We start from the raw sequence: 24,030 nt of genomic DNA on the forward strand, positions 1-24,030 counted from the left end.
AATTACCACTGAAACAAATGCCCCCTGCTCAGATTAATTGTGTGTTCAGAGTTTTTTTACAACTGTAATTCAACCATATTTAAGTAGGAGAGAATCTTGGTAGAATGTGCAGAAATAAAACTGAAACTTTCTTAATTTTATTTATTGTCCGGCAGTCTGGGTTCTTTGTGTTTTTGTTGCTCTTAGCTTGCTGTACATGTGTTTTAATGATAATATTCTTATGCTTTTTATGTTTTGTTAGCTGCTTTGAGCGACTCTGTTTTTGGAGGAGAACGGGGTATACAATTCTTAAATAATTCTGTAATTCTATCTCAAAAGAAAATTTACAACAGGATTTTAAAGACAAAATATTATGTCAAGTACTGAACAAGCCTATAAAACCAAAACACGCTGTATCTATTTTATGCCAACGCCTCTCCAGTTCAGATGTAAGGAAGTTAAAGACAGAATGCAGTTATAAGAAATCTCTTCTTATAGTCAATATATTAATAGCAAATATATACTAAGCATTTATGTTTTCTATTAAAAGCCTAAACACATATTTGAATAATCTTGTATACTGACAAGATTATAAACTGAAGTCTACAGTGTAGAAAACACTTTGTTTCTTAATGTTTCTGAGACAGTGATCCTACACATCACTAAAGCCCTATAAAAAATCAACAGGGCTTACTTTCCAGCACAAATAGTGTGTGTTTGTGCGTGCCTGTTTAGTTTTAACTTAGCATATTAAAAAGCTATTGTAAGACATACCTTGCAATGTCAAAAGGAAAGCAGAATTTAGGTATGCTCTGGAGTACTTCCTGTAAATGCAGAAGAAAGAATGTTAGATATATGTTTAAAATTACTTTAGCACTTCTATAATACTGTTTGCTTTTAAAATTCAAAATCAAACAATATTTGGCTGGAAAAAAAGCAGAAAGTGCACGTTCCCGGACTGAAATAATTGATTATTAAAAAGGAATTAAGTTTGTGCTTTGGCAGATTGCAAAGACAATGCCATAGAAACCTCAGGAGGGAAAGGCCTGGCCTGAAGGGTATTAACACCCTTCACATCCCCGCTGGGATTCCCTTCAACAAGGCCATATGGATTTTACAAGAAGCACAGTACCATATGGGTAGGCCACGTCTGCTGCTACTTGTACTACAGACTAGCCACAGGGACTTCTGACAGATCCTGGCTCAAAAATACAAATGTTGTTTCAATTAAAATGCAAGCAGAGAAAGGGGAACCAAGTTGGCAGCAAACTGAATTTACTGAGAGCTAAACAACTCTATACACGTTTCATAAGCTAATGTTTTAAAAAGCTGGAATTCTTCATTGGGTACAAAGCAGATATTGTACAGTTAACCCTTCAGGACAGTAGCACAAAGTCCCAAACACAATTCACTGTCATTTAAAAAGAAAATAAATATAATGTTACCATAATTTTTCAGAAACTGTAATCTTATTTTCCCGTTTTCTATTTGAGATGGTGTTTAGCAGCACATAAAAAGTGTTAATATAGAAATGGCTGGCGTTGGTTTTGAAAAATACATGATGACTTGAAAAATGAGTAGAGTAATAATAGCAACTATTGCCCCAAGTGGTCAACACCAATACAATGAAGGAGAAATATGGTTCCCAGCTGTCCTTTATTTAGGGTTGTCCTTTATTCCAGAATATGAGATTCACACAGAAGGTTAGTTTATTTCCATAGCACCATCCACATGCATTGCACAGTACAGAGTAAGATAACAAAGAAGACAGTATCCTTCCCTGAGTTACTTACAATCTAAATTTTGACGGAGAGGAGAAACAAAGAGAGAAAGAGAGAAGGGAATGGAGAAGAACATGTAGGAAGGGATGAATAGAAGCAAGTGCTGTAACTTGTCCCTAGACTTGGCTGCAGTTGAGGACAGAGATCCGTGAATTACATTTCACGGAAGAGGTAGGTTTTGAGAATGGAGGTGGCTATGTTAGGGAATCACAGATCCACAGGGCATCAGATATGCAGCTTATTTCAGGTATCAACTTTACACTTACACCAAAGGAATGGTTTTCATGCTGCCTGCATGACTTGAAGGAAAACAGTATTACGGTAAAGCTTGGCAATATGCACTCCCATGTGATCCAGCATGGATGGAAGTTTTCACCACCATAGACATGTTGTGTTCTCACTTCAATCCCTATGTCCTCAATTCTCAAGTGCCACTTACCAATATCATCAAACCAAGTACACACCACACCATCCATTATTGAATTTCGGATTGTATACACCGTCCATTACTGAATTTTTAGACTGCACTAACTGCCTTAACTGTGCAATCCTGTGCACATCTACTTCCATTTACTTCCAAGTAAGTGGGTATAGAATTGCAGTATAAGGGAGCAATCCTATATGGATCAACAGGTCGCCTCCGAGCCCAGGGGTGACTGCCTATCCAGTGCAGGGCAGGAGGAGTGATGAGGAGCAGATCTCTTCCCTGCTCCCCCTGCCCGGCTTTCGCAGCTGGACATCTACTTTTGGCTGTCTAGCTGCGGGACCTTGGAGTGCAGGAAGTGGCAGCTGGATGACACATAGGATGTGTCACTCCAGCATTTCCGACCTCCCCTCCCCGCCCCTGAGAACACCCCATTTCCATCGCTCCACACTGCTCTTTAGAGCACAGAGTGTGGAGCTGAACTCTGCTGCCTACAAGGTGACGTGGGAGGGGGTGGGGGTCGGTTCTCCAGGAACCAACCTCAAAGCACGGACTCTAAGGTCAGTTCCCCGAAACCAACCTATCCTATGACCATCTAACCGCTGACTAGTGGCCATAGGATTGCACCCTAAATGTATTACAGAAAGTGGAGGAAGGAACTAGAGGATCAGCTATCCTTGACTTGATCCTAACCAACAGAGATGACTTAGTGGATAAAGTAGCAGTTACAGGAACTCTGGGGGAAAGCGACCATGTTGTACTTGAGTTCTTGGTTCTAAGGGAAGCAAAGCCGAGTGTAGTCAAACGCGTACCCTGGATTTTAGGAAACCTGATTTTAATAAACTCAGAACAATGATCAGTAAGGTCCCATGGCAAGCGACGCTAATGAGAAAAGGAATCCAAGATGGATGGGAGCTTTTAAAAAAGGAAATTCTCAAGGCACAATTACAAACAATTCCAACAAGAAGAAAAGGTGGAAGACAACAAAAGAGGCCAATGTGGCTTAGAGATGACCTGAAAACAAAAAAGGACACATATAGGAAGTGGAAAGAAGGCCAAGTAACAAAGGAAGCATACAGGCAGGTAGCACAGAATTGCAGGGATGGCATCAGGAAGGCTAAAGCTGAGAACAAGCTGAGGTTAGCGAGGGATGCTAAAAACAACAAAAAGGCTTTCTTCAGCTACGTGCATAGTAAAAGGCAGAGGAAAGAAATCGTTGTTCAGCTATTAAATAAGGATGGCAAAATGATAACAGATGACAAAGAAAAGGCAAAGGTGCTCAATTCCTACTTCGGTTCAGTCTTCTCCCAAAACAGGGTCTATGTTCTCAAAGGCGAAGCACAGGCTGAAGGGGCAGGATGGCAGCTTGAGATAGATAGGCATATGGTCAAGGAACACCTAATTACTTTGAATGAGTTCAAATCTCCAGGGCCAGATGAAATGCAACCTAGAGTAATAAAGGAACTGGAAGAAGAACTCTCAGAACCGCTGTCTATTCTCTTTGAGAAATCATGGAGGACAGGGGACGTGCCAGATGCCTGGAGGAGGGCTAATGTTGTCCCTACCTTCAAAAAGGATAAAAAGGAGGAACCTGGGAACTACAGACCAGTCAGTCTGACATCAATCCCTGGGAAAATTCTGGAGCAGATGATAAAGCAATCCATCTGGAAGCATCTTGAAAACAATACAGTGATTACTCGAAGCCAACATGGATTTGTCAAGAACAAATCCTGCCAGAATAATCTGATCTCGTTTTTTGATCAAGTCACCTCCCTTGTGGACCATGGGAATGCTGTAGACATCATATACCTCGACTTCAGCAAAGCTTTCGACAAAGTGACCCATGATATCCTGATGAGCAAACTAGCTCAGAGTGGGCTAGATGAAACAACTATCAAGTGGATCCACAGTTGGCTACAGAATCGGACTCAAAGAGTGCTTATCAATGGGACCTTCTCAAACTGGAGAGAGGTAACGAGTGGGGTACCGCAGGGCTCAGTCCTGGGCCCAGTGCTCTTCAACATTTTTATTAATGACTTGGAGGAGGAGGTGCAGGGAATGCTGATCAAATTTGCAGATGACACAAAATGGGGCGGGATAGCTAATACCTTGGAAGACAGAAACAAAATTCAAAGTGATCTTGATAGACTGGAGAGCTGGGCTGAAAACAACAGAATGACATTTAATAGGGATAAATGCCAAGTTCTGCACCTAGGGAAAAAAACCAAATGCACAGTTACAAGATGGGGGATACGTGGCTCAACAACACTACAAGCGAGAAAGATCTTGGAATTGTTGTCAATCACAAGCTGAATATGACCCAACAATGTGATGTGGCTGCAAAAAAGGCAAATGCTCTTTTGAGCTGCATTCATAGAAGCATAGCTTCCAAATCCTGGGAAGTACGAGTTCCCCTCTACTCAGCACTGGTTAGGTCTCATCTGGAGTACTGTGTCCAGTTCTGGGCACCGCACTTTAAGAAGGATGCAGACAAACTGGAGGGTTCAGAGGAGGGCAACAAAGATGATCAGGGGACTGGAAACAAAGCCCTATGAGGAGAGACTGAAAGAACTGGGCATGTTTGGCCTTGAGAAGAGAACACTGAGGGGAGATATGATAGCACTCTTCAAGTACTTGAAAGGTTGTCACAGAAAGGAAGTCCTCTCTTCTCAATCATCCCAGAGTGCAGGACACGGAATAATGGACTCAAGTTACAGGAAGCCAGATTCCGGCTAAACAGCAGGAAAAACGTCCTGTTACAGCAATAGGACAATGGAACCAATGACCTAGGGAGGTAGTGGGCTCTCCCACACTGGAGGCGTTCAAGACGAGGCTGGACAGCCATCTGTCAGGGATGCTCTGACTTGGATTCCTGCATTGAGCAGGGGGTTGGACTCGATGGCCTTGTAGGCCCCTTCCAACCCTACTATTCTATGATTCTATTAGTCACAATTTAGGAGCTGCTTATGCACATGACAAGGGCTTTTACTATTCATTTCAGTGTCAGGTACAGCATCATATATGGATCCCAACTGCACACATAGAATAAATGTTCACCCATATTGAATAAAAAGAATAAAATAAAATATTGAATAAAACCACTTCATGATTTGTTTCAGATGAGAAGAAGTATATAAATATTGTTAATAAACAATATAGGAAAACTACTCTCACACAGAAGCTCCGTGTGTCCAGCTGTTGAGCTCTGAACTGAGCTTTTTACCCTGCCTTCGCAAGGGAATTCTTATAGATTATATACATATAGACCAGATTATATACATATAGACAAACACACACACACACACACAGAGACAGACAGACAGAGAGAGACAGAGAGACTTTAGTAAGCATGATGTTGTCATCATTTCAAATACATACTCTGTATCCCAACAGAATAACTTCTTAATAGACGTCTTAGGAACACAAAAGCCCATTTGACTTGGTTTGAAGAGCAACTTGCAGTCATTTGCATCTGATTCAATTGGCTAGTCACACACCATAATCCACTGTGATTGGGAATGTGTATTTTCCTCCCCTGCCCCCTGGTTTGGGAAGGTTATGAAAAGGCCTCTGTCCTTAGCTTAGTGCAGCAGACATAATGCTAGCTCCCTGCCAACCATAGTTTACAAACCAGGAGTCAGCATCTAAAAGGTCTGCTTCTTTGCCCCCCATGGAGCCATTCTTCTCTTCCTTTCTAGGCTTTAAGCATGATTTCATGTTACATCTGCACTGAGACAAATAATGGTTAATGCAAACCATGTTCTCATATAGACCTGGTTCGCAACTAACAACAACCCACAGTACAGGCTGTATATGGGTTGTTATTGAATTGTGGGTTGTCATTATGTGCAAACCCTGGACTATGGGTTATTAACCACGAGCAACCCAGAGTTCACAATCTAATAACAAACCATGGTTTCTCTTCCTGGGTTGTTCATGGTTACCAACCCATAGTTAAACCATAGTCCAGGGTTCTCAGGTAACAACTATACACAATTCAACAGCAACCACAATTCAATGACAACCCATACTCTGTGTTGTTGTTACGTGTGAACCAGGCCAAGCATGCTTTGCTAATCCACTTGTACCTATGATTTCAGTCTCTGGTTTACAAGGGTATCATGGCTTGTATTAATATTATTTATTTATTTATTTATTACATTTATATCCTACTTTTTTTCCTCCTTAAGGAACCCAAGGTGGCGTACATAGTCCTCCTCCTCCTCCTCCTCCGTTTTATCCTCACAACAACAACCCTGTGAGGTAGGTTGGGCTGAGAGTCTGTGACTGGCCCAAAGTCACCCAGTGAGCCTCCATGGCTGAGTGGGGACTAGAACCCAGATCTCCCAACTCCCAGTCCAACACTCTAGCCACTACATCACACTGGCTAATACACATACAACAGAAAACCATAGTTAAAGCCAGGGAGGAAGAAGGTAAAATGACTGCAGGGAATGAAGGAGACAGGACAGAGTGCACATTCCTGAGGCTGGCTCCTGATTTGCCAGCCACTGCCATCAGGAAGCATGTGTTACAACTGAATCAGGGTCTTGTAGCATAGCATATTATGTTTTCAGAAGCATCTGCTACTTATCTCCTTTTATTGATGATAATTAAGACCACCTTGGAATGTTAAATATAGAGACCTGCAACTAAATACAGATACACAAAATTAATGTCTAGCCCCTCAAAAAACAAACAAATAGCTAAACAAATTGTTTGGTGTTAAATAGCTAAACAAATTGTTTAGACCATCACACTGGAGAACTCTGCAATTGTGTCTGCTAGTAGAATATGGTTCTGTTTTATATAGAATATAAAATTTAGTAGTACAATATGGTTCTGTAGAATATGTACAGTATACCTACAGAATTCTGTAGAATTCTGTACTAGCCATATTCTACTATGGCTAGTAGAATATGGTTCTGTTTTATAGGCTTCCACAGTGCTAAATATAGTTTCCCATTAACAGAGCACCTCAAAACTATACTTAGTTATTTCTTAGCAATATCTATTAGAAAGCACAAAAGATTGCATCACTGGGGAACCGTATTTGCAGGAATTCATAACATTTCAACTATATTTCTGCACCTCAACCCAAAATGAGCATGTATGGAAGGAGAAAATACAGATATTGCTGTTTCACTGTAACAGATAAATGTATCAGTCCCTTCTGCAACATTGTAAGAGGCAGATAAACTACAAGATTTTCCCACTGCTGCCTTCCATCCATCCCTCCCCCTATCCCCAATCAGCACATGTGTGTACACACACACACACACACACACACACATACACTTCTGCACAACACAGCCTCAGCTCGCTTCCCAACTGGCAGGATCATCCCTCAGGGGACAAGTCTTTAAACCTCGGCACTCTTTAAAATTCAACCAGCCAGCAGGTCTATAGACTGGTGTATAAACAGTATGGGGGGGGGGGGGAATCCTCTCAGCTTATGTCAGTGACAAAGCAGCTCAGCAGTTGACTGTTTCTCCCCTGACAGTGTAAGCCAGGTTTACACAGATCAATAGATGGAAGCCTACCTAGCTTGCAGGGCTCAGTTTTCTGCCTTAATTACAGGTGTTATTCAGATTTTAAAATGAACGAAAGTAAGATGCTATCCAGGAGGCTTCTAAACACTTAGCGTGCAATTGGTTAAAAATATTCATTACATGACGTAGAAATAATAATATTTAGAAAGCATTATTATGCATTTTAAAGTTGATTTACACAGCACTGACACAGTTTCTGTGACAGATCATTGTTCTACGAAGAATAAAAAGCCATTAAATTTGCACTTAAGACATGCTTCGACGGATAGACAAACCAAGTTGACATATTGGTAAAGAATTGCTGTCTCTCTTGCTATAGAGATGGACTGAAGTGTTCATTCTGTGGTAATGAAAAAAATACTATATTGACATCTGTATACAAGAAAGATGCCTAGTGGATATAGTCTTTAGGCTACATCATGGACAGATCAGGATGTTCTCAGAGTATATAGTGCAAGCAACTAGGAACTCTTACAATTACGCCTAAAGAACCAGCTGGTCACCACTTTGCTTGTTAGAAATGGTTTAAAGGGTTTGTAATTTAATTAACTACTGTTAAACAAAACTGAACGCTGCCCTGCTACAAAGAAAGATGTATTTTCTTGAATTTCTGTTTGTCCTAAGATGCATGGCATTAACCTCTGAAGCACAAAGCTGAAACAACATTCCTTTGCTGAGGGAAAATAATTATCTTATTAATCCAGAATACAGTCGTCTAGAATACAGAAGTATCCCAAAGACTGCACTGATTTATGAGGTACAATTAATTTCAAGAACAAAACTTATTTAGAAAGTTTTCTTCCAGCTTTCCTCCTGTTCCCAATTTGAACTGACTTCAACCTAACATGCTAATGAATTAGGAAATTAAAAGTGAAAGTAATTCTCTTTGTATGATAATTTTCCAGATGTATGCACACATCTATTCACCTCCTCAACTGTTTCACCAACACAGGCAGAAGAGGTGCTGTGAAACAGCTGAGAGGAAGGAAAAGACGTTTCTCAGCTGACCCTCAGGAACCTCACATGACTGAGACAATTGCCTTAAAGAAGAATGATGTGCATAGGTTTGGGGTGTCTGGATAACTTTTACACTTTTATATTGTATTCTAAAAAGGTAAAGGTGTCACCAACCAGTCGTGTCCGACTCTAGGGTGCGGTGCTCATCCCCATTTCTAAGCCGAAGAGCCAGTGCTGTCCGAAGACGCTTCTGTGGTCATGTGGCCGGCATGACTGAACACCGAGGTGCACGGAACGCTGTTACCTTTCCCGCCGAGGCGGTACCTATTTATCTACTTGCAATTTCTTGCTTTCAAACTGCTAGGTTGGCAGGAGCTGGGACTAAAGACGGGAGGTCACTCCGTCACGCAGCACTCGGGTCTCGAACTGCTGTCCTGCCGACCTTCCGGTCTGCAGTTCAGCGTCTTAACCACTAAGCCACGGCGGCCCTATATTGTATTCTACCATGCTGCATTTTATTGTTTTGATTGTTGTGAACTGCCCAGAGTGCTTCAGCTATGGGGCAGTATAGAAATGCAATCAATCAATCAATCAATCAATCAATCAGGAATATAAGAAGGAAAGACATCCTGTACAAAAATAGTCAACTCCAACCTTGGGTGCTGGGTTCACTGAGCTGGACTGCGGTGCCATTTTTTAAATACTCCAGTGTGTGTGTGTGTGTGTGTGTGTGTGTGTGTGTTTAAATGCATGCAACTAAAATATTAGCACAGAATGGAGAGAGTTTCTACCAAGCCTGCTTCCTACTGTGTAAGGTTTCCACTTACAGAGAGATTTCTATAGAAAAGCATTAAAAAGGAGGATCGTTCCCCTGCAGTCTGAAGTGGCACATTCCATTCTACTACCTTATTCCCATGGCATTTGCTGCATATGTAGATCAGGCCTGACTGGCATGAAGAAGAGGAAACATACTCATTTACTGGGTTATGCTAAGCAAGGAACTATCTTCAGTATGAACATGATTTGCCCTCTTTCTATTTTACACTGTTAGGTATGACTACACAGGAGCATATCTCTGACAGAGACCAAGACAGCTAGTTACTAGCACTAAAGGTATTGCTGTCCAGCTGCACACAGTTTGACTGGGTTTCGATGACACGATAACTCATGATGGGTTAAATAAGCCACACTGGCTTATTTAACCCATCATTGGTTATCGTGTCATCTGTCAAGAATTTTTTAATCCACGATGGCTTATTTGGCAGAAATAACCCACTCGGATAACCCATGGTCTGCAGTAAGGGTTATTTAACCCACCATGAGTTATTGTGTCGTCTGGTGCTCATTGTGGCTTTTTCTGGTCACCTACAGAGTCCACTGGCAAGAGCAGCCAAAACCACTGCAGCTGCTCTGCTCCAGCCTCCAGAGCCCTCTTTCTGAGGCCTAACAAGCAGCCCAGGGACAGCCACAGCCAAACAAGCACAGCCTTCCCTAATACCACACTATAGTTACAAAATGACAGCTTTCCCCTACTACAGTGACAGGCTTGCACAGCAAGGTTACACAATGACAGACTTCCCTGATCACTACTTTAAAACTGTGCAACTTGGGAAATAGGGGGAAATAGAGGAATGGGGAAGAACTGCTCCCTTTTCCATGAAGAAGCGCAGTTCTGCAATTATGCACTGCAACATTTGAAGGCTCTCCATGAGGCACCCCACCTGTGCAATTTCACCACATTCCAGCTGTCAGGAAGTTATAGTTCCCAGCCCCTTTTTCCTCTTATGTGCACTTTTCCATGAAGAAGAAAAATTGAGCAATTATCCACTACAGCATCTGAGGGCACCCCACCTATGCAATTTCACCCCATTCTACAAACTGTCAGGGAGTTATAGCTCCCATCCCCTTTTTCCTTCTCTGGTAACTTTTCCATGAAGAAGTCAAATGGCAGGGGGGGCAAAATTTCGCTTTTGTGAAATTTCGCTAAAGCGCTATAGCGAACAGGAGTGGTTTTGCCAGAAATATCTGGGAGGGGGTGAAATGCACAACTATTATAACTCTTTAGCGATTTTGAGAGAATAAAAGCTTTATGCCAACAATGGCTAAGGGGGGACTTTTGCGCAATTTTGCTTTAGGGCTAAAGTGCTACAGCGAACAGAAGTGGCTCTGCCAGCAATGTCTGGGAGGGGGGATGTAATGCACAACTCCACTTTATTGTTGTTGATTTTGATGATAATAAAGGCATCTATGCCAGCAGTGGCTATGGCAGGAAATGTGCAATTGAGGGTTTTGACCTGATCCTGCAAACCCTCAAGGGTTTATTTGTGCTACTCCTTTTTTGTTGCACCTGGAATTTGCCCTCCTCTGGGGTAATTGTGCAGGGTTTTGATGGTGAATTGGGTGACTCCTGACTGGGGGAGACTGTGAATGAAGTGTTGTCCCAATCCTGCAAACACCCTTTTTGGTGCACAAATCCTGCAAAGGTTTTATAGCAACCACCCCCTTTTTGGTGCACTTCAGATTTTCCCTCTTTGGTGAATAGTCACGCAGGGTTTTGATGTTGCATCAGGTACCTCCCAACTGCAAACTTCCAGAGCTTTAGAGGTGAAACAGCTTGGGCAGGAGGACTGTAGCAGGACCGGGAGGGGGGGGTCAAATTACATGCAGTAGCTTAATAAGATACCTATAGTAGGTTATTAGCTCGTCCGTGTGGCGGGGCATCATGGATTATTTCAAAAATAAGCTATTGTGCATAGCTTATTAACCCATCATGGGTTACTGTGACATCCAAACACAGCCATTATCAAGTGACAAGGAAATATCAAATTGGTAGATTCTAGAGGGGTACCTGGGTGGTCTGTTGCAACAAAAAATCTTATGGCAGTTTAAAGACAAGGCATTTTTGTGACGCACACCATTGTGGGTTAGACCCCACTTCATCAGTTACTTCATCTTAAGCTTTAGTGGAGTAGAGTCCATAACCTAGTCTATGCCACAATAAATGTTATTTACTAAAGTCCCACAAAACTCTGTTCTTCAAATCAAGATGGTGTCTGAATATCACACAAGACAGGAGGTATTGTTGGGCGAGGGAGTGAGTGTGCGAGAGAGAATGAGAATTCACACATGCCATACACTGGTGGGTAGCTTACACCATTTGTAACCAAAGTTCCTTCAGATACGTCAAGTTTACTATGGAAGATTTGCAGGTCTGTGCTTTATATCCAACTTAAATGATAACAAGCTGGTAACTCAATTAATTCTAAAGATAATAAATAGAATAATACAAGGAGGAAAGCAATGGCACAGTGTTACCCGCAGTATAATTGAGTATGACACTGATATTTAGCATCAAGAATTAAGGAAACAATTCAATATGTTATCTGAACACTGAATTAGCAGTGACCGCAATTTTACCAAATTTCAATTTGTATATGCTGTGTCACTGTTGTAGTAAATTTAATTTGTAATTATTACAATGTTTACTTCTTTAAAATAGTTGTCTATAATCCACAAAATGATGATGATGATGATGATGATGATGATGATACAGATTTTTAACTGTGTATCCACTTTTGTCTTGACAGTCCCACCCATCCACCCCCTTCCTTTGTGCATGACTTCCCTGGGTAATGCACAGTCCAGGGGAGAAAGGGGATTTGAAAGACAGTTGGGGGAGTATCACTTCCATTCCATCAAAGGCCATATAAATAGATTATTATGTGGTTTGCACTATCTTTTAGGACTGAAAATTCTATAGTTGCCTTGTCATTCCTTTTTCTCTTAGATAATAAACATTCTATTATTATTATTATTATTATTATTATTATTATTATTATTATGAGCCTCTCTACACCAGTTTCAGTAAACTAAATTCTGACTTAGTTCTCATTCATCTGGTCAGCTTTTTCAAAGGGAGCAATCTAATAGCTGTTTTCAGAGCATATATAGGAAGTGCAACATATTTACATTCCGTTACACAAGACATTGTTAAGGAAGAGTAAAGGTAACAGGTTAAATGTGTCTCTTATGAAAATAGAACACAAAGAAGTACTAATAGTGTAGCTAGCCATGTTTTTCTAACTGTGCAAAATGACATATATCCATCCTCCCAAAACTCCCCCCATTTTTTCATGACACGTTGTTAGATTTATCGGAGTTCATGATTGGAATTGTGAAAATCCAGCATCATTTAAGAAAATCTGTAATCTTGAAAGAAGGGAACAGTTACATGTGGGGAACACCCAGAGATTAATACCAAACTGAAATGCCATATAAAATACTGAGGAAAACATATAGTAAGTGTCAGAAGCCATAAATTGAAAACATGGGCCGCCTGTTCCTAAGTGACTAAAGACTGGAAGTCAAATATTTGGTTAGTTGAAATTAGTATGTGAAATTCAGGTCCCCACCTCCTCCTTGTCCACACACCCCCAACTACAACCCCCATCCTGTCAAAGCTCTCTTGGCTGTTTGCTCCCTCCCAACATCACAAGAGAATAGTATATTCCCTTAGCTAGATCCACCCTTTTTCAATTCCTGCAACTGCTAGCTCCCCACCCCCATCCTTCCCTCAGTTCAGTCATTCACAGATTCACTCACCAGCTTGCCTGAGGGAAGTCCCCCTGGCCCTCAAGAAAAAATGTACACACAACAGTATACATATCCCTTCTCCAGAGCTCTCATTTCGAGAAGGTAAGAAACTTTAGGAGTCTCTTCTGAATATCATATAGCCTCTTCATACTCTAGTGCAAATGACAGAAGTCCCAAGTTATCTGTGTATGCCAGATATTCAGCGGAGGTGCCAGAGTTGGTGGTGACCGCAAAGAATTGCTGGCTACTAAGTCAAGCCAGCATTTGTAGGTCCCTGCCTCAGGCCTATGCTTCTTAGCATGCTGTCCATTCTGTTCCCTTCTTTCAGTCTCTTTTCTTCCTTTACTAGTTTCCCTACTTCCTGGACTTTACCAGTGAGCTTTTCTGCCTGCCCACAATCAATGCTTCTCTTCCCTCCTTTTTGTCAAGATAACAAGACCTGATGCTCCAAAGCATCCCTGACAGAAATAGAAAGTTTGTCAACATTTTATTACTAAACATTTTCCCCTCAAAAGTTAGAATGTTTTTGAACATTCTGTGGCATCACAGCAACTCAGTCACTGTCTTGATGCAGGACACAGGAAACAAATATTGGCCTCTTATCATATGTGAATACCTGCACTTTAGATATAGCATCACAAATATTCATAGTGATATAAAAACATATCCCTTCTCCATTTTAGAACATTGTTGACTAGGAAATAGATGATGTCCCAGTGAATCTAATAGGACTTACTTGTGAGCAGACATGCATAGGAATGCACTGTTAATAAGGAAGAGAAAAGGCCAATGTGTCAAGTGTGAGGCATAACTAAAAACTGCAGCAGATCACCAAGAACACAAAGTAGAGCATGAGCAAGCCAGAGACCCACTGTACTAATTTTTGCTTAGGCCCTAAGCCTTAAGGCAAAGGTGAGGAACCTACGGATCTGAAGATGTTGCTGGACTCCAACATAGGGCCCTATCCAAAATAGGATCATGTGCAGGGGAGGGGAGTTCTCACAGGAAAATCCTCACACACTGCTGTTTGCCCCCAGATGTGCTGTTTACTGGAAATAACAGCTTCGGGGGCATATATAAGAACATAGGAAGAGTCATGCTGGATCAGACCAAGGGTCCATCTAGTCCAGCATTCTGTTCACACAGTGGCCAACAAGCTGTCAATGGGGATGATTTCCAGTGGGAAAACAAAGCAGGGGAAAGGGGGTTAACCCCTTCATTCCTGCCTGCCACAGTCAGTCCCAATCCAGTTCCCACACAGCTGCTTTCTGTGACCAATGGTCAGCATGCTTTAAAAAAAAAAACATAATTAGGGAGCAATCCTATGTGGCAAGGTGGCCGCCTCCGAACTCGGAGGTGACTGCCTATCCAATGCAAGACAGATCTTCTCCTCCACGCTCCAGCCACCCTGCATTTGTGGCTAGATGGCTAATTTTGGCTGTCTAGCCACAGGACCTCAGAGTGGGGGTGGGGGGGAGGACAGACGATGCACAGGAAGCGTCATACTGGCACTTCCACACTCCCCACCCCTGGGAATGCCCCCTTTTGCCCCACTCTGCACTGCTCTTACAACCCCGGAGCCCAGGGACGTTCCATGCCACCTACAAGGCAGCAGGGGAGGGGGCAGGGATGTGGTTCTCCGGGAACCGACCTCCGAGTGTGGGCTCCGAGGTTGGTTCCTGGAAACCAACCAATCCTGTGGCCATCTAGCTGCTGTCTAGCAGCCATAGGATTGCACCCTTTATGTAACATGTAGCTTGACCCTAAGTGATATAGTCATGATTATACTGAAACTGTTTACCCAAGTATGTTTCCTTGGGTACCTAGATAAGCTTGAATGACTGGGATTTAGAACTAGAAAGAATGTTAAAATGAACTCATCATAACTCTAAATTGAGTTAAGAGTGAATTATGCCATAATGATATGTGATTAATACTAACCTAACCTATTATTAAAATATGGGAATGAAAGCCACTTTCTAGACCCTCATACAAAGTTGTCATATTGGCTATGATGCTGCACACAGTTACAAAGTTCCTCTGAAGCCAATAACTGCATGTAAGATGAAAGCAAATAGTTACTGGGTAAGTATTCATGATAGCTTTACAACCTAAACCTTCAGTTTAAGCCCACGGTCTCTTATTCTAGCAGCATCAGAAAGCAACTATATAACACTGCAGTTCTACTGCATGTAAATCAAGTCAATGTTTTGCAATATTTTGACTCCAAAGCCAGATTTAAGTTTTCTGATCAAATAATTAAGAAAAAATAGGGCAGAACTCTAGACCCACTAATTGAAAACTGCCCTCAAAGAAATGGTACCTGGACTACACCACAGACTTCCAGAACTACACCACAGACATCCAGAACTACAGCAAAAACAGTATCTAGACAGTGATTCTAGAGCCTGATTCTAGAGCTATTATGTGCAGAGATTTCACTATACCATGTGGTTGACAAACACAGCAAGAATAAATACCATTCTTGTGTGAGTCATATTTGTGCCATATCTAATTAGTGGGCCTCTGGGTGCTACAGCAAGAAAAATGAATAATTTATCCAATAACACCATCATATCTTTACAATGAAAATGGAAAAGGGGAGACAGAAGGGTATCTAACACCTTTCCCACCCAGCCTTAAGATATACAAATGCATGCATTTCACAGGGCTTTAGAAACACCATATGGAAGTTGTGAATAATACAAATTAGTGTTTTAGTGGATTCAGCAATGGAATGGAATCCCGGGCCTTCTGAATTTTCATTCAGAGTCTGCTCCCAAATTATATGATCATTACAAAGCAGAACAACAGATATTAGGACTATTGTGTTAAAAACAACCTAATCAATGTATGAAATAGAAATGGCAAGAAAGATAATATGCAGGTCAAACAAAATATGTTTGTATATATTCAGTTCCCAAAAAGTGGCATTGTAGAGCTGTGTACATCCCATTACTGGACAATCTATGGACCAAGACAGGGTTTGGCATCTTGTTCAGCTCTGAGGTCACACCAGAAACAGGAGCCGAGAAGGAGGCCTCCAGATAATTCTCACTGCATACTATTAAGAGAATTTGCATATTAATTCCGCAAACATGGACAATGCCAAACTGCAATTGCTACTGGTTGTACAAAGAGAACTCGGAGGAATGCCCCCCCAAAATGGCAATTTGAAGTCAGAATCCTAGATCCTCCCAAGGCAAAAGCCATGTTCAGATGTTCACTGAACACACGGGGTAGCAGTAGGGAGGAACAGAATCATGCCTACTGTCCCTGCTCCCAGGAACTTGCAGAGATCAGGAACCAGGACAGCAAGGGGCAATCCCATTTCTTCACACAAAAATACATATATGTTCAATAAATGTCTGAAAAGATTTCACGATCTGTATGATTCCACCATTCCCTCTAATAGTGAACTCAGATGGTCAAGTGCTTATGTTCTGCATTGGCTGCAGCAGACTCTGATTGAAGGGGCTAACCAAAAAGCAAGGTAATGAAACAGGCAAATGTTCAAGCACACAGTCCAATAGGTTCAGCCTAAGGCAGGAGCAGTCAAGATAACAGGCAATGATCGAAGCACAGGCAAGCAGTCAGGTATGTGGGGGTCAGGTTGAGGCAGGAGTGCTCAAGATAGCAGGCAGAAGTCAAAACGCAGTTAGGTAGGGAGATACGACACACAGTCCAGAAGCCAAGTCAAGAAGGAGTCTAAGAGTCAGGAATACAGAGCATCAATCACAAGGCAAGGTCCAGGAGGTCAGACAGAAAACACTAGAGCTGCAAAAATGGCATTGTTTCTACACTGGCTATGCAGATACTGAAGGCTTTTACCACCAGAGCCTGCTGAACCCCACCAGGGCTCAGCTGCAGTACATTAGAGCTCTCTGGCCAGAGCCCTCATGAGGACTTTCTCCTGAGGAGTCCCTTTTTGCAAGTGAGCACTCCTTCACTGGGCCATGGTCTGAGCCTGTACCTTAAGGAACCGGCATACTCGGGGGCTGGGTGGTGGCTCAGCCTCTGACTCAGAAGCAGAACTGTCCACTTTTCCAGGGGGAAGATCTGAAGGCCCAGATCTTTTGAGGGCCCAGGACTTTCTTGGTTAGCCCCAGATCCCCTGAAGCATCTTGTTCCCCAGGGACATTTGGTTCAGAAGGCTCCAGATCATGAAGATTCTTCGTCATCCGAAGAATATTCCTCCAGATGAGGCAAGATAGCTTATCAATTTGGAAACAAAGTGAGGTCACCCCAAAATGAGGGAGTGTTTTCTACATATTCAGAGAACTCTATATGTATGCAGAACTATCAGCAACAGAGGCCCTCCTCACTGGCTTGCCTCTTACAACAGTCATGCTGGTGGATATGAGGTATCAATCTTTTTCTGCAGTGTCCCCCCATCTCTGGAATGTATTTCAACTGAAGTCTATCAAGCTCCATCACGAAAGGCCTTCAGGAAAGCCATCAACATTCATTTATGTTCCATGGCTTTCCTTTGAGTTGTGTTTTTACATGCTTGCTGATAGTTTTAACTAGATTTTTTTATGATTTCCTATTTGGAGGGTAGGATTTTTGTTTTATTATTGCCACTGCCTTTTATTAATTTTGATGTTTATTGTTGTATTACTTCTATCTTATAAGCTACCTTCAGAGAGTTATGCCCTAAAAGGCGACCTAAGTATGTTTTAAACAAAAGTCAATCAATAAAATGAATTGCAAAAGAATTTAAAGGAAAACCCAATAGAAAACTTTTGGGACTAAAAATAACATGAATAAATAGATGAAAACTCTGCAGTGACCCAATTCATGGAGCAATTAAGGGTCTGTAATCCTGTCCCTTAGACTCCTTCCTGATGGCTTCTGAACTGTGTGTCGTATCTGCCTGCCTAACTGTGTTTTGACCTCTGCCTGCTATCTTGGCCACTCCTGCCTCAGCCTGTATATCTTATAAGATATATATATAAGGCTGCCTCAGCCTTATGTATATCTTATACATAAGGTATGGTAAGCAATGCAGAAGGAACAAGTTCATGAAAACCTCCTCAAGAAATTCTGTGTTGTAAAGGTAGCCTGCAAGCAACATAAACAGTGAAAGCAGAAGGAAGAAAGGGAGACAGAAGAATTTGACAATGACCACTGGAGTCCAAAAATGCAATGAGTATAGACCTGCCCTTTCCATTAGACATAAATGGGGAAACCAGTCAAACAGGTTCCATATGTATATTGAAACAAATATTAGTGAGCACACTACTCAGAAAGATATTGATATTGCAACAGCTTCTGCTAAAAATACGGCTCTAACACTGAACAGTAATTATTTTGTCCAACTCACTGACATTTGAACACATAGCCATCAATGAAATGTTTGCCTGTTTTATTATGGCAGTGCTTAAGGCAGTAGATATTGGCCAGATCCAGCATTCAGTTGTTGGTGGTTAACATGCAATATCTGAAACGCTGTCCCACATTAAATTAAGTGTTATACTTGATAAATATGAGAACTTTTTTTTACAAAGTAGTTTCTAATATTACAGCTGTACAATAAAATGGGTAACATATGCATACAGTCTATTAAAATGCACATAATTTATCCAGCTCAAAATGAAAACATATCTAACAAGTAATTCCATTCATCTGGCCTTTTTTTCACCCAGCCTTAAGATATACAAATGCATGCCTTTTCACCAGAACACAGCAGCTGGCAATGAAAAGGAAAGCATTCAAATGATCATTTTCACATCATATTCCATCGTCTTTTCACCAGCTTCTCCTCTGTCTTTCTTTGAGCCCCATTCTATTACAAGAGAGCTGCTTCTTAGATCAATTCATATTTCCATAATCCACACTGCTGTTTCCCCCTCTTCTCCCCAGGGTAGACTAACCCCTACATCCAGAACTGTGGCTTACAACTGTCATTAAGACCTATAACAATAACAAGATAACAAAAGAGTTGGTCAAGATGAGGCTTGCCTATACCATATGCTGATCAAGTGCAACACTTTAAACTCATAGAAAAATGCTATAAAACAAAACTATAACTATTCTAACAATACATGGACTTGGACTTGCCACCTGTGCCTCCAACTGCAAGAAAAGTAAATGTTTTAAATTGTTAAACATCTATTTGCAAGTACACAGAATGTTCATGTAGAAGTAATACTAATGTGTGCTCAGGAGTGAAAGAGAAGCATTTAAGGTACTTCCAACTCTTTAGACCCCAAATGTCAGGGGATCTCCCTCAGGTATTTCAAAATGTTCATTTATTTGCCAAAGAAAGAACCAAGCTCCACTATGTTCATAAAATGGATTGAATTGACCAGTGTACTAATCCATTAGCTAAAATGTCATGGCGAAACACAGATGAAATGGTTCATAACTAGAATTGTGTGTTCAGAGATACCTTCAAAGCTAAATAGGTATAATCCAACAGTTTCACAAATACTTGGTATATTTTACCAAATGTAGAGTGCACTTGATTTAAGCATTAATGTAACATTTCTAGCTATGTAGTTACATGATTTGTTTTTTAAAACAAACATTTTTGTTGTTTAAATCAGTTTTTTTTACCACGCTCATCTATAAACTTAAAGCAAAAAAAAAGGAATACCTTCGCACAGGCATAGACCTTACACATAAATTCTTTTTTCTTTTCTTTTTTTGGGGAGTTTTTTTTTTTAAAAAAACACAATTCATCTGATATGGCAGCAACTGAAGCAAAAGGCTAATACAGAAGGAAAGGGGCTTCTTAACCCTTTCCCCCTTCTGCCTTTTCAATACCCTCTTAACTATGGTTTTTTTGTTTGAAACAAGCCAACTTCAAACCATGGGTTAGGAAGTTGATGTTTAAACAAACCATAGTTAAAACTTACTGCAGTTTAGGGTCTAGACAAAATAAGATCCAATTAATTAAAAAACGGAAGCGAAGGCTTCCAATCACCCTGCAGTTGTGCTGGAGGAGGAGGGATAGCATGAGCCTGAAGTGCAGCTAAGCTCATTTCCATCAAAACACACCTAATACGTAGCTTTATATTAATTAATTAATTAATTAATTAATTAATGATTACATGTCTATACCACCCAATAGCCAAAGCTCTGAGCAGTTCACAACCACTTATATGCGTATCATAGCCTCCAACTATCCAGTTTCAGCCAGGAAAGCCATATTTTTCAGAGTCCTATCCCAGGGACATTTCTCTGTCTCACCCACCTTTCTTGCCCCCCCCTCCCCCACCCAACTATACATAGTGATGGCAGCTAAAGCTTAAGCCCAGGATAGGCATTGTAAACAAACTGCTGAACCAAACTGCTGTACATATTCCCTTGTGTTTTTGACACCTTTCATTTATGGTGATGCCAACATGATAATTACTGAAGTAATAAAGTAAGCATAAAAATGTCATGTATGCATTTGCTGATTTTTCCCAATGTGAACTTTCCTCCCCATATCTCAGTGTATTCATTATATTATAATATACTGCATTGCACTGCACTGCATTGTATTATTTATCGTACTTATACCCTGCCTTTCCACCACTTAGATCTTCAAGGAGGCTTATAAGCATGTTTGACTAAAGTTATTGACAGCAGGGCTGAGCTTCCACATGTAGATCTTCTACCACAGAACAATGGAACAAGCTTCAAGTCCTGATGTCTAATCTGGTTCTGGCCATCTTGGCCTTGGCAGTGGTGCAAAGAGCATGGCCACCAGACACACACATTATTCCAGACCAGATCCATGAGTATAGCAGAGGACAGGGCTCATCCTGCCCCACAGTACTTCCCACAGACAGCTGGTTTGATGACAGCTAGTATCCTCTCAGGTAGGAGCTTAATGGAATTACCTTCCTCCCTCAACAATGTGAGTGGCGCTTCTAGGTCTCTTGGTCTCAGCTGCAGAGCAAAGAGTGTTCCTCCCCTGAAAGCATCCACCTCTGAAACCAAATCTGGGTCAGGAAGTGAGGGATACTTCCTGCCATACAGGTTTAAATGCAAATTAGATACTATTACTAATTTGGTGCAAGCCGGCTAAAGATTCAACAGAGGTTTGCAGGGTTGACCCTTCTTATAAACATTAAAATATGGAAGAAATTAGAAAATAAATTAATCCCGGAAATATCCCCATTGCTTCCATTTTGTTGCATCCACATTTTGCTCATGTAGATAAACAAGAACAATATGCAAACTGGAAACACAAAGGATTTTACAGAAGGAGAAATTTCTATGAAAACAAAACCCCTCTCACTATAGCAAAATTAAAATCAAAGCTTCAGGGAGGGTACATGAATTGGATTCTCCTTCAGCAAATACATTATCTTATTACAAGTCCTCTAGTAGAGAAGTGCAGAACTGGTGTCTAACAAGAATAGCAAACACAACAATACAAAATGTTGGAGAAATTGTCATCAGCAACATTTATATATTCATATATATAATTCATAGATATTATGTGATGGTCATGCCCTTATTGTGTTACAGTTTTGGAATGTGACAGCTTCAGAAATGGCAAATCTTACCAAATTATATGGGCAAGTTCACATGATCACCAAAGCCCACCAAGCTTATTTAAGCCACTTTGGGTTGCAGCACGTGCCAGCGGCAGTTTTGAATAGCTAACCCCCGGGGAGGGTTTGCCATGGTTTGTCATGTTGTCCAAACTCAGGCAGCAGGGGTTGTTTGAGGGTTAAACAAATAATGCTACAACAGACTATGGGTTATTTGAAGGTTGTTTAACACTCAAACATCCCCCGCTTCCTGGGTTCAGACAAACCAATGGCAACCTCTTTCTGGGACTTAAATATTCAAAATGGCCATTAGCGCATACCGCAACATACCGTGGCTTAAACAAGCCATGGTGGGCTGCGGTGATCATACGAACCAGGTCAGTATCTTACATCAGCATTGGCTTTGTTAACAATACTGGAAGAACAAAATGCAAAAATGACATCTAAGGAATTAAATGTGTTCATGCTGATGACAGCTCACAGGGTAATAGTTAAAATTCGGAAAACTGCAGAACTTCTAACATGGATGTCTTGGTACATGGAGCTGTGGTAAAATGAATTTACCACCTGAAATTAGCTAAAGGCAAAGGCAAAATGTCTGATTTTTATAAAATATGCCATGACTATATTATTTATACTAATCAGGGACATATGCAGTAAGATGTGTCAAATCCTTTCCTCAGATTGTGGAAAAGAGACTAAGGATGCAATGCTATGCACGTTTAGACAGAAAAAAGTTCTACAACTCTCACCATTTCCCAGTCACCCATGCTGGGGAATGCTCAGCATTGTAGGCCTTTTTTTTCTGTCCAAGCATGCATAGGATTGCATCCTAAATATAGTTTGTTATTATGACGAATCATAAAAGAAAACCTCTAAGCAGCCAATGGATTCCACCTGTATTTTTGTCTCTAAAGTAAAGGAGCAAAAACATTAAATGTACTACCCTCTATCAACAACTAGATTTAAATTCAATGTATTTGTTTGTCATTATAAATTTAAAAAAAATTAAAAAATTATAAAAAAGAAATTGAACCAGCTTGACTAAATTAGCTGGTTTAAAAGTTAAAAAAAAAAGTTTGCAGGGTTGTGAGTTTGGGCAAGGAAAGTGCTCAATTTACGCCTATGCCTTGTCACTTAATTTATTAATAAATTACATCAAAATTACAATATGAAAAGAAACTGGAAAATGCCCTCTTCCAGGGGACTTCCGGTCGGAGCCAATGTCGCCCTTGCAGCTTCCCGCAGGGTCTCCGTGGGATGCTATCTCAAACATCTTTTTAAAAGGTTAAAAGACCTTTTCATCTCTTCCCTGGAATTAAAAGGGGAGGCGGGAGCAGCTCTGGATGAAGTTTTGGAAGAACAGCTCTCTCGGCATGGTAACAGGGGGGCTGTACTCCGGAGCTAGTCTGCCAGAGCTTAATCATCGCTCAAAGCTGTTTGAACCTCCTAATTAATTAGGAGAAACTAGGGCTGATGTGCTCCATTGTAGTTTTTGGATTAAGAAACACCAACAACATCTGAGGAATGGATTAAGAAATATCAATAATATTTGAGGACCTGCAAGAAGAGAAGGATAACTACACTAAGGTAGGGATGTATGAAATCCCTACCTGGCTCTGTGCCGGTCAATCCGTGGTGGGGGGGAGGTGCTCCGTCCCTCCTGCCGGAATCCTCCCCGGCCGGCTCCACTCCGCAGCAGCTCCGCGGAGCCGCTGGCTAGGGCCAGCCGCAGCCAAAGCTCCGGCCACTGCCGGGTTGCTGCAGCCACAAATGGCAGCCGTCGTAGCAGCCGCTATTTGCGTCCTTTCAGTAAGCTGTGATAGGCTACATAAGTATTTACGTAGCCTATCACGGCAAAAGGCGGCCAAGCAAATGGCAGCCGCTACGCCATTTGCATAGCTGCCTTTTGCCATGATAGGCCAAGTAAATACTTATGTAGCCTATCACGGCTTACTGCAAGGACACAAATGGCGTAGCGGCCGCCATTTGCGCCCCTGCTCTTTGCCGTGATAGGCTACGTAAGTATTTACGTAGCCTATCACGGCTTACTGAAAGGACGCAAATGGCGGCCGCTACAACGGCCGCCATTTGCAGCCGCAGTAGCCCGGCAGCGGCCGGGAGACCAGCCGGAGCTGCCACCACCGTATCCGCCGCCACCGGAGCCACAGTATCCACCGTCAGGTACAATCTGCCCCAGGGACATTCCGCAGGGTGGTGGGGTGGGGGAGGCCGTTCTGCCACAGATT

At 41.5% G+C, this 24,030-nt stretch overlaps 1 protein-coding gene across 4 annotated transcripts in view; it reads right to left on the bottom strand.

Moving 5' to 3' along the window:
- Positions 1-24,030, bottom strand: part of DENND1B (DENN domain containing 1B) — a 295,461-nt gene that overhangs the window by 187,969 nt on the left and 83,462 nt on the right. For all 4 annotated transcript variants that reach the window (XM_084851502.1, XM_084851503.1, XM_084851505.1 and 1 more), the window contains one exon: positions 754-803. In XM_084851502.1, the coding sequence (XP_084707628.1) occupies positions 754-803 (50 nt within the window). The remainder of the gene's footprint in view (positions 1-753; positions 804-24,030) is intronic.

Source organism: Heloderma suspectum, chromosome 4 (assembly GCF_057233095.1).
Source record: "Heloderma suspectum isolate Gila_16-S chromosome 4, 16-S_ref, whole genome shotgun sequence".
NCBI classification, from domain to species: Eukaryota; Metazoa; Chordata; class Lepidosauria; order Squamata; family Helodermatidae; genus Heloderma; species Heloderma suspectum.